At 38.5% G+C, this 11,940-nt stretch overlaps 1 protein-coding gene across 1 annotated transcript in view; it reads left to right on the top strand.

The window, feature by feature from the left end:
• Positions 1 to 11,940, top strand: part of LOC123514067 — a 94,095-nt gene that overhangs the window by 68,369 nt on the left and 13,786 nt on the right. The window contains exons 58-71 of the mRNA XM_045271663.1: positions 331 to 524; positions 3,723 to 3,869; positions 5,979 to 6,126; positions 6,340 to 6,529; positions 6,860 to 6,965; positions 7,297 to 7,462; positions 7,730 to 7,899; positions 8,356 to 8,643; positions 8,862 to 9,047; positions 9,321 to 9,408; positions 9,554 to 9,730; positions 10,217 to 10,344; positions 10,503 to 10,628; positions 11,117 to 11,322. Of these exons, the coding sequence (XP_045127598.1) occupies positions 331 to 524; positions 3,723 to 3,869; positions 5,979 to 6,126; positions 6,340 to 6,529; positions 6,860 to 6,965; positions 7,297 to 7,462; positions 7,730 to 7,899; positions 8,356 to 8,643; positions 8,862 to 9,047; positions 9,321 to 9,408; positions 9,554 to 9,730; positions 10,217 to 10,344; positions 10,503 to 10,628; positions 11,117 to 11,322 (2,320 nt within the window). The remainder of the gene's footprint in view (positions 1 to 330; positions 525 to 3,722; positions 3,870 to 5,978; positions 6,127 to 6,339; positions 6,530 to 6,859; positions 6,966 to 7,296; positions 7,463 to 7,729; positions 7,900 to 8,355; positions 8,644 to 8,861; positions 9,048 to 9,320; positions 9,409 to 9,553; positions 9,731 to 10,216; positions 10,345 to 10,502; positions 10,629 to 11,116; positions 11,323 to 11,940) is intronic.

Below are 11,940 nucleotides of genomic sequence, written 5' to 3'. Positions count from 1 at the left end.
TACATATTTCTCTGTCATTACAAACTTATTCTTTCAGTTGTTTCATGGTATCACTTATTAAACAGGTACAATATATTACAGTGTGCTGGACAACTTTCATTAATTGATATTATCTGTGTGTTCTGTATGAAAGCAAACCCAATTTAGCTTAAGATTGACGTGTATGATAAAAGACATTTAATTGCCACTTTCAATAGTAATTTTGTTATGTTTGCACTATGAAAAATTATTAATGCATTGATCATCATCTACATACTCAATGTGAAATATTAATGCATTGATCATCATCTACATACTCAATGTGAAATTGATATGTGAAAATTTTGACAGAACTTCCAAGGTGTGATGAACCAATGGGAGTTGAGAATGGTGTGCTATCTGACCTCCAGATAGTAGTATCATCTGTTTTGGATGACCGACATGACTATTATGGGAAACAGAACATTCGGCTCAACACTCAGCCAGATTCATACCTCTCAGCTGGGGTGTGGGTAGCAAAACCAAACCAAGACCAGTTTGTGAGGGTGAGTCTTTTTAGTTCTTTAGTACAGGTGTCCCTCGGTTAACGATCGACTACTTAACGATATTTCGCTCATACGATCCCTCCAAATTAATCCCTATTTTTTGGTTAACGATCGCCAAAATTCGGTTAACGATCGGATTGACCAATCGCAATCGCGATCGCAATCGCGATCGCAGCGCCTCCATCCACCCGCGGCCCGTGCAGTAAACACACCACAGTCTTTCCCGCTGTTTTGATTGTGCAACAACAACTCTATCACGCTCGCTCTAAACTTCTTTTTTTGTGCTTATTTGTGATCAAGTGAACTTAGTGATGGCTTCCAAGCGACCCAACGATTGTTCTCCACCGGGAGATAAGGCTAAAAAATCGAGAAAGAGCATTGGCCTTGATATTAAGTTGAACATTGTGACTCGTCATGAGGGTGGTGAAGGGGTAAACTCTATTGCTCGTGCCCTTGGTTTATCTCAATCAACTGTATCAACAGTTCTCCAGAAAAAGTACAAGTGAAGCAGCAGGCCAACCAAGTCACAAACCTGCACAAACACACAACAACTCGTAACAGGGAACCGATTATGGAAAAATTGGAACGTTTGCTGAGGCTATGGATTGAAGACCACACACACCGCCGCATGCCTCTTTCTACCCAACTCGTTACTACTAAGGCACTGAGCCTGTGGGAGGACCTGAAACCAGAATTCAACATAGGCGAGACAGTGTCCTTCAAGGCCAGTAAGGGGTGGTTTGAACGTTTCAAACATCGTGGGAGTCTACACAACCTCAAGGTTAGTGGGGAGGCAGCGAGTTCGGATCAACCGCTGCAAACGCCTTCAAGCCTTTGCTTAAAGAGCGCATCGAGGAAGGAGGTTATTCAGCCAAGCAGGTTCTAAACTTTGACGAGACAGGCCTGTATTGGAAGAAGATGTCATCGAGAACGTTTATAGCAAAGGAGGAGAAGTCGGCACCAGGATTCAAGGCATCTAAAGACAGGTTAACATTATTGGTGGGGGGGAATGCCGCTGGTGATCTTAAGCTTAAACCATGCCTTATTTACCATTCCCAAAACCCAAGAGCTCTGTCTGGCTATATTAAGGAATATTTGCCCGTAGTATGGAAGGCAAACAAAAGGGTGGATGACGACTGTTATCATGCAAAGTTACGTGACAGGATACCTCTCCAAATTCCTAAAAGAATATGCTGCCCAAAACAACATTGCTAACAGATTTCTCTTGCTGTGTGACAACGCCCCAGCCACCCAGAGAGCATGAATGACTGGGCAGATAATATTGAGGTCATGTTTATGCCCCCAAACACAACTGCCCTCATCCAGCCGATGGACCAAGGAGTCATCGCTACTTTCAAGGCCTATTACCAGCGGCGCACCATGAAACAGCTGTTGGCCTGCATTGACACCCCTGACAAGCCGACCATGAAACAATTTTGGAAGGATTATAACATTAAAAAGGGGATCGACAACATCGACGAGTCATGGAAGGAGGTGTCCAAGTCGGCAATGAATGGATGTTGGCGTAATTTGTGGCCTGAGTGCGTGGAACGTAAACAGGAAGTCCCTGTCGATGTTACAGCAGTAAGGAAAGACATCGTTCATATCTCCCATAAGGCAGGCTTCAATGAGGTGGACGAGAATGACGTACAAGAACTGCTGGACAGTCATTCTGAGCCTCTCTCCAACGACGACCTCATGGAGTTGGAGAAACAAAATACTTTGGAGGAAATGGAGGAGGACAAGGAGCCTGAAAGAACCCTCTCCGTCAAGATTTTCGAGGAGATTTTTAATCATATTAACCAGGCCATACATCTTCTCCAGGAGAATGACCCCAACCCAAACCGAAGTAATGGCGTGACTAATGCTATAGAAAATGACATGAAAGTGTATAAAGAACTATTTGAGGCAAAGAAAAGGATGGCAAAACAGACAGTCATCTCATCTTTCTTCAAACCACTCACCGCCCAAGCAACCCCATCCACATCCCAAGCAACCCCATCTACCGATCAAGCAACTCCATCCACCTCCCAAGCTACCCCATCCACCTCAAAAGCAATCCCATCTACTTCCATAGGAGTCATCTCGTCGTACTTCAAAGTTCGTCCTGCTACCTCGAAAAAAACTCCACCCACTTCCAAAACAACTCCATCCACCTCCAAAACAACTCCACCCACATCCAATCTATCCTTCACATCCACCGTAACCTTGAGTGACGATGAGGAGAGCCTGGATGACCCACCCCCACTGGAAAACGTATTCTCTCAAGAATTTGAAGGGTTTGAAGCAGCTGACCGAGTTTGGGTCGGTGTGGGCATGATGAGATTTAATCCTCCAAGGCCCTGTGTCCCCTCGGGGGGCACAAAACAACACACTACGCATATCACATCCACTCCTCAAGGTAAGTACTACCAATTCTAAAGGTGTAAATAACAACTAACAACATAGAAAGTGTCGTTTATTTACGCATCGCGAAATACATGTATGTAGTTGATAATTTCAAATCCCTCAGTTAGCGATCGTTTCGGTTAGCGATCTGTTTTTGGGAAACGTAACCCTATCGTTAACCAAGGGATACCTGTATATAGTTTACAATCTGCTCTTCTTTGGAAAAAAATAACATTCATGTTACTTAAAAACAATGAAATTTTTTAAACATGGCCCTTTAGGATCTCATTCCTACTCATCTATATTAGGAAATTGATGAAGTAAAGAAATGTGTCAACATGCAGTACACAAGAGATCACTTATGCATTTCAGAAAACTTGAACAGTATGCAAGGTGATGGATTGAAGAAAGATTTGATGTGAAATAAATGGAGGAATCCTGTGTAAACAAAAGGTTATTTGGGCAATTTTGTTTTGGACTTTTGTAAGTGTATCCAAAAAGGAAGAAAATATGAAGGTTATGAAGTGATGAAAGTTGTAACAAGCAGAACCACTGAAGAACAGATATTCAACATTGAAATGAAATCACTTTACAAATGTATCTTAAAAAAGATGAGAAGATAAATATACTTTTCAGTAACCTTAAAGATCTTGTTATTGTTATTGAAGGGTTTGAGTTCTGTTTATCCCATTGGATAAAAAAAATTTGTAGGTAATTAGAAAATCAATGTAAATTTCATGTAAAGGCTTGTATATAGTGCCATATGTAGGATATTTATAAAAAGAATTTCAAATTATTTTTGTATTCTAGTTTGACTTCACTGAGCCAAGCTTGCTGTCTGGGGTGGTGACTCAAGGAAACCCTGGCTCCCCAGAGTGGGTGGAGTCTTTCACTGTTGGGTATTCCCCCGATGGTGAGAATTGGAGTACCATTAAGGAACCAGATGGTACTGACAAGGTATGTAATTTCTTGCTATCTAGTAGCGAATACGAATACAAATCAATTTTATGAATAAAAGATGGACATTATCAAAACTATTAACCATGATATCAGTATCAGTTCAGATCCACCGAGAGTAATGGGTAACTTCAGTTTTACTATACTTATATGAATGTATTCTTCTGATCTGGAAAAAAATGACAGGAGTTGAGTTTACTGCCAAATGTAGTTGCTAAATATCATGCTAGATAATATAATTATTCCACAGTTTTTTGTATCTAATTATCAGACAGAGAGTCAAGACTAGACATTACGGCAAGCCGATGGTTTTTACTTAAGAGGTGTATTTTTTTTGTCAGATTCTCATGAAATTTGGTGTGTTTATGTATTAGTACCTCAATTACAAGAATCCCAAGTTTTACTGAAATACGATTATTAGTTTCGGAGAAAAAATATAATATGCTCTGAAAATGGTAATAAATAGCATCGGCATACTTTGCTATTTCTCGAATGTTTTTCAACCTACTACTTTAAGAGTAAGTGTACATGCTGTAGATATATGTAGCTTTTTTCATTTGTGAAACATTTTGATTATCGTGATTCATATATGAAAAATTTAAAAGAAATATCGATGACAAAACTTTTTTTTTTTTTTTCCAGACATATCTATTGTTTTTTCAAAATTGTCTCATGATGAAAAAAAAATCTCCTATGTTTTTTCTTTCCATTAATACCTTTATATCTGAAGTTGCTTAAAAACTAACAGAGGTGTTGCTCTCAAAATATCAGTAACTTTAGTTTTGAGATATGAGCCGTTTTCTATTGAGCAGTGCATATCATGATGTTTGTGGGCTATATGCTTAGTCCCTGGGCAATTCTGTTCAATCCTACACAGCCAAGGTCATATATTAGGGCCTCATATACAGGCTTGCAGTTCAGTTCTGTGAGGTTTCTCTCCTTCCCAGCATCGTCTACCAAGTGACATGGTGTTACTAGTATGTCACTGTCACCACACGTGGAATAGGTGATAGTGGTGGAGGCATTAAAGCTGTTATTTGTTGCCTCCATTGTCTTGATACCCCAGCATTTGGTACATGTTCTTGATACCAGACTTTCAAGTTGTTACCGAGAAAGAATGAATTTTTCCTCAACTTCACAAGGAAGAGAAATCTTGATTTTCAAAAGATGAAAATGAATATCCATCCTTGTTGTTTCTTGTGACTTGGTTATTGCTTGTGATAGTGAAGCTGACTGGTGTGAGGCTGAGGGAGCAGGCTGAGGTGGTGGTGGTGGAGAGGACAAGTGTGTGACCAGGGTCAGGTCATGAGTGGCAGATGTCACTGCGCCTAGTGACTGAGAGCTTTGTCCTTTTCTTCCTCCCTTCTCCTCTTTTTCAACTTCTTCATCTTTTCTCTCTGGTTGGTCTTCAGCTTTGATTGATGACCCATGACTTTCAATGTTCTAAGGTGTAGGGAAAGTGTGGAAAATCAAAAGGAAATTAGCTGCAGAGCGCACAGAAAACTAGACATTTCAAGAGTAACAGCAGTATTAATAACTCAGTTTTTGGGTTTGTGTCAAAAAATTGCATTTCTTTGCCGTCGCTATGCCTTAACTGCCATGTCTCATATTAAGATAGATGCAAAGAAGGGAGTCCTCAATTCCCTTATTTCATTGTATTTGAACTGGCTTTAGTGGTTCAGGAAATGTCTTCCTATAATACTGCATCAAACAAAAAAGATTGTTGTGATAAGAAAACATGAAAATGTGTTGACAAAAGGGAAGAAAAGTACAGTAACTTATTGTAATAATACAAGTTCCATTGAATTACTGTATGTACTGTGCTTTATCTTTTACGAATAGTGTCATTTATTGAGGCGTTCATGGTGTCATCCTTGGCTATGATCAGCATCTCGTAGTGCATACCCAAGTATATTGCCCTGTCTCCATCCTTCACGGTTGTCATTCTTTCATAGCAAAAGAAAAATATTTCTTCCAGTTTATAGTCTGATATATGCTAACATTTACAGCTTCAGGTTTTTCTTGTTTCATAAAGTTGTTACTGTACGAGTCTTCATCTTTATTTGGTACATATAAAAACTAACACCCAAATAATTTTTGTGCCATCAGGTATTCATTGCAAACTTTGACAGCAACACTCCTGTGGAGAACAAATTTAATCGGTTGTTGAACACCCGTTTCCTCGAGTTGCGGCCCAAGCAATGGGATTCCAACATTGCTCTAAGAGTGGAGGTGCTCGGTTGTTTCCATCCTTATCGTAAGTCCAAAGTTCTTCACATCTTATATGTCCTGCCAAGCATTTAACTTTGGTAGATTATATGTTCAGTCTTTTCTTAGTATAATACTGAGGAGAGGAACACTAAAGTGTATCTATACCTTTCTTACACTCTTCATGTTTTCATATATCTTTGTGTATAACAAGCCAACATCAACCAAGAAGTATAGCAAAAATTTTTTTTCCCTTACCTAGCTGAAGTGACTACTACACCAGCACCAGTCTTCACTACCACCCAGCCTCCTCCTCCTTACTGTGTAACATGCCCTGGGTTGCCTGAAGAGTACTACACAACCTGCATTCCTTGCACCTATCAAGATGAATATTTTGATGGGCAGAACTGTGTCCCATTAAGCCAGTGTCCATGTTATAAAGATGGAAGCAGGTGTGTGGAACCATTACTTTCTCTATTTCACTTGTTCCCTGTTATATGTATGTAGTTTTAGTATTTGTGTATATTGTTGTAGTTTACTGACATTCTATAGTACATACCAGAGTATTCTTCATATGTAACAGTGCTTTGCTCAGTTTACTTGACAAAGAGAAATCACTAGCTAATTAATATTACTTATTGATATACTAATTTATTTAGCATTATAGTGATTACTTTGATTAAACTAACCAGCTGAGAACACATACTCTGACTAAGCTAACCAGCTGAGAACACATCATCTGATTAAGCTAGTTAGCTGAGAACACAATTCTATATTTGCAGGTATGAAGTGGGTCAAGTATTTGAAAGTAAAGAATGCAAGGAGTGTCAGTGTATTCTAGGCGGTGAGACATCCTGTGTCCCCAAGGAATGCCCACCCTGTGATAATGTAAGTATGCATCATGTCCTTATTCCTCGTTGTAACTATGACATTTTTTATTTTGTGTATTTCCACATTTTATTTAGATAGTTGTAGATACCATGCAACTAAATTGAATAATTCGTAGCAGATGCACCTTTTTATTGTTTAATGAATATTATTTGTTTTATATAAATGTTCATTATATCACAAGAATGATAAATAGATGTGCTTAACCCATAAAGGGTGAGCGGCAGATGTCTGCATGTAATTTTAGGGGTTAAGACAAGGAAAAGAAAGATAAATATACAATACCAATACTGATTATTGTTTTTCACTGGGCTTTTTTTATGTTTTGCAGGATGAGAAATCAGTCATAACTCCCACATGTAACTGTGTATGCAAGCCGTGCCCTCCTGGGACCAGACTGTGTCCTTCAAGCAACTTCTGCCTCAATGAGACGTCATGGTGTGATGGTATTGAGGACTGTCCTGATGATGAGCTGACATGCACCACTCCAGTCCCAGGTGCTGGTGCTCATTTATTTAAGTTTTTATGAATATCTTCAGTAATTACACTCTTTATATTATATGTTCTTGAAAATTACCAATACCATCACTTAAAGTTTGATGTGTTGATTTGGCAGTAATGCAAAAACTTTTGCAAAAATTGTCCATTGTTTTTTCATATTAACTATTTTTATTTTATCAATGTGTATGAAATTCTGATTTACAGAATGCCAGGACTCTCCATGGTCTTCTGATACTAAGTGATTTTCCATGTATTGCACACAGAGATTCCATCAATTTGCCCTACACCCTTCTGTCCTGAGCACTGGGAGGTGAAGGTACATCCCTCCAAGGGTTTCTGCCCTAAGGTGAAGTGTGAGCCTCCACCAACTCCCTCATTCTGTCCCAGCCCTAAGTGTCCACCAGGCTACACTGTTATAGTCAAGCTCTCAGAAGTAAGTAGAAATCTTGTGCAGAAAGCTAAGATATTCATTGCTACAGACAGCAATGTTAATGCATACAGTGAAAGTTCTGACATCAACTAATGAAATTATATTCAAGTGTGGCATGTGACAACTTCATATTAACACAAAGACTTTGGAAAGTCAATAGATAACCATTGATTGAGATATCCTTTATAAAGGACTAATGTGCTTATTTTGAATGGATGAGGGGAAACGAGTTCAATCAAAGAGAGATGTATATGTGATTCATGGCTAGTCAAGGAAAATGTTTTTGAGTTAGGAGAGGATGAAAGGAAAGGAGTTTTGAAAGTAAGTACTGATATCTTTTCAGCAGTTTTCCAAGAACAAATGTGAAGAAATTGGACACTGCTTAGAAATCTGTCAGTCACAAAAATCATAGCTCCATTTAATGCACAAAACTGACACCCAGAAATGACACTTTCGCAGGCTGGCAACAACTGTCCAGAGTATGATTGCAATCCTCCAATACCCACTGAGCCAACCACATGTCTTCCACCCACCTGTCCTGATGGATATGAAGTGCAGGGTTCGGATTATATGGACTACCTTGCTGAAGAATTCCCACTGCAGACCCAACAGAGTGATGCGGTGTGCTTCCAATACATCTGCAAGCCACCAGTGGAGCAACTCGAGAATTGCTCAGAACCTGCTTGTCCAGAAAACTATGAAATCTTCTTTTCTGATGTCAGCATTCTAACAGATCCTTGTCCTCAGGTAAGAGTTGATCTCTGTTTTCCTATTCCTCCCAGAACTGAATGGATAGATAATCTGTATGTAGTTTTATGTTCTTATCTGTTGTATTGATCAGCTGTTATTTACCTGTAGTTTGAGTTCATCTTTTATGGTTGTAGTTATAGTTCTTAGATCTTGTTTGTACCTTGTGCTTGTTGGATTTTCAGGAAAGTTGATAAAATTATATTACTTATCCACAGTACGAATGTGTCCCAGTAACACCATCCACCCCACTGCCATGCCCTGCCGTGGAGTGCCCCAACAACCTCACCATCATGTACATCCACAGTGAAGACCGTTCCACCTGCCCACGTTATACCTGTGTGCAAGTTACCACTATCCCATCAATCACAACACCTTCCACTGTGCCTCCCAAGTGCCCACAAGTAAGATTTGAGTTGTGTACAGTGTGAGTGATTGAAAATCTGAAATGTTTTGGTCTAATTAGGTGACAGATATCAAGAATAGTGATTGTGAAGGCAAAGCAAGGATTCCATGTATGGTAATTGTTTCCATTTTTTGCAAAAAGTGCACATTATAACTGTTATTTTTATTATCTAGAGATCCCTGTTGTTGAACTGAATTAGTTGTCTACTAAATATGATTTTAAAACAAAGTTTTTGTGTCATGGATTGTGTTAATAGGAAATATCTTTGCAGGACCAGCTTGAGATTGCAATTTGCAGCATGAATGAGGAGCTGTATCGGGTGAACCCTGTGGAGGAAGAGTGTCCAAAGTATGCATGCAGTAAGTATTCAACAATCCCCCTCCTTAATATCTTTTTTTATTATAATTTTTATTATTTAAATTAAGATTTCATCTGTGATATTGTAGCATCAGAATTCTCCTTTCCAGGTAATTTTTAATACCTTTTTCTTTCTGTGATTTACAGAGCCACTGGGCAGTCCTCCACCTATTACTAGCACTACTATGCCGAGTAAAGAACCAGTGCCCGAATGCACTATAGAGCGTCGCACCATTTCTAGCTTTGGTAACACCAATATTGATATAGAGGTCTGCAACCACATCTTGACTCAGGACAAGATTAATAAGGATTGGATGGTTGCAGGTGAGTGGGAGTGTGCAGTTTGTTTTTTGTAGCTATCAGCTTTGTTTCTGGAGACTTGCTTCTTGAAGGTTTAGATAGTTAGCCTGTCCTTAATGGTGCAAGAAGGATTTTTGAAATTGACATCTGTAGAGGCTTATGCCATCTTTCACTATTCCCAATATTAATCACAGTCTGAGACAAGGTGAGAGCAGCATGTGAAATACTCTTCAGTTACTTAACAATTACAGTAAACTACCTCCTTTCTGCAGGATTCAAACTCAGGAATCAGAGATGACAGATTATTATTTCAGTGCGTGGATTAAACAGCCAGGATTCCTTGTTTCATCAGTTTTTAAGTAAAATACATATTAGAAATTGACACAGAGATAGTGTGTGACACTTCTTGCTTTTGTTTGTAGTGTTATCAGTAATAGAGGTATATGTAGTAGTATTGGTAATTGTATTAGTATTTTCTTATTTATTTATTTATTTTTTTTTTTATTACAGTGCATAGTAACTGTTCTGAGAATGATCAGTGTACCCAGTACCTCAGTATCACTTTGGAGAAACATGTACTCATCATCCAGCCAGACATGCACATTTCTTGGGATGACCACATCTACACAGTTGCACAGGTGATATATGTGGTTTACTGTAATGGTCTGGCCAAAATGTACAACATGAATATCTTTTTAATTTAAACTTATCTAAAAATAGTTGATCATAGCTTTGTACTATGATTCTTAGTTTATTTAAGTATTCATTGAATATGCCAAGTACTTTTCCTCACCAGGCTCAGCGTATTGGGACGTCCAGCAAAACTTTTGATGTCTCTCGGGTTGGCAACACTGTCTATTTTGAGTCTAAAAAGTTTGACTTCAGTGTGGAGTGGAATGTGGAAATGAACATCAACATCACAGTGAGTCTTGCAGCCCACAAGGTTTTCAGCACATTAAGTTACACACTATAGTATCAGCAATTTTATTAATTTCTCAAGGACCATAATGTGCTCTTAATGGATGCCTTGCCTAGGAAATATATAATGGCTCAGTCTGTGCAGGAAGTTTTCTTGGGAATTATGCATTTAAGACAACTAAGGAGAAGTTAATAGATGTAGTTGTAGGAAGAAGGAGGAAGTGAGGCTCCTCAAAACTCAGTCTTGCTTGATACAAAATCAGCAGCTCCACATTGCACTTTCAGCATGATGATGATTCCATTAACTCTGTAACAAAAAAAGACTTTCCCATAGAGCTTAGGGAACTCTGTTACAATCATCACATTAGTTGTCAGACTCTGAAACTCTTTAAGGTCTGCTGTATGATTCTTCACTTTGATGTGCTAGTTATCTCTTGACATTCTTTCATTTGTACAAATTTATGAACTAAAGATAACAAATTGATATTGCAGCTTGGTGAAGAGCAAATACATCAGGTTGAAGGTCTGTGTGGCTTGCATTCAGATGGTCTAGATAAAGAGAGGGTGAAACCTGATGGGTCAATAGCCCACAGCACTGAAGAATTAAGTGATTCCTGGAGTATGGAAGGCGATGATTGTAAACCAAAATGTTCACGTAAAATGACCAGCAAAGCTTTTGAGTTATGCAACAAAATAATGTAAGTTTTCCATGAGTGGTATTTGCTATACATTATTTTCCATGTGTTCTTTATTTACTGTCAGGTTTTTTCATTGATATAGACTGTTGTAAATTCCAGTATTTTCTATTTTACTTTGGTGTTATACCAAAATTTACCATTGTGAACAAAATAGGTAAAAAATAGGTGACAAGGAGAATATATAAAAATGAAATGAAAGAAAAAAGAATGCCAAGTACTTTTATAACTTCCAGACTATTGATCATTACTGGCTGTCATTGTGGCATTTATGTATGATAAGGATTTTGGAGAGATAAATGCATTAAAAATGCCTGTCATCCTGACATCAGTACACTAAGTCCTCGTTTTACACTAGAAATGCGTTCCTCAAAAAGCTATTGTAAACCAAAATTAGTGTAAACCGAACCCGTTTTAACATGTATTTGATAGGAATACATTCCAGCTCAGTATGAAAGTGAATAAAAAAAAGTAAACAAACATCCATCTCAACCTTCAAGGTTTCAATAATAGACAGGGCCTTTTCTGAAATGAGGCTCAACGAGAGTGGGGCATGCTGGCGTGTTTGGCTGTCTATCCAAATTTTAAGTAAACCCTCCATCCGATCCATAATGGGTTCCT

This window comes from Portunus trituberculatus, chromosome 37, assembly GCF_017591435.1.
Source record: "Portunus trituberculatus isolate SZX2019 chromosome 37, ASM1759143v1, whole genome shotgun sequence".
Taxonomy (NCBI): domain Eukaryota; kingdom Metazoa; phylum Arthropoda; class Malacostraca; order Decapoda; family Portunidae; genus Portunus; species Portunus trituberculatus.
Note: the sequence above shows the minus strand (reverse complement) of the source record. Positions and strands in the feature narration are given on the sequence as shown.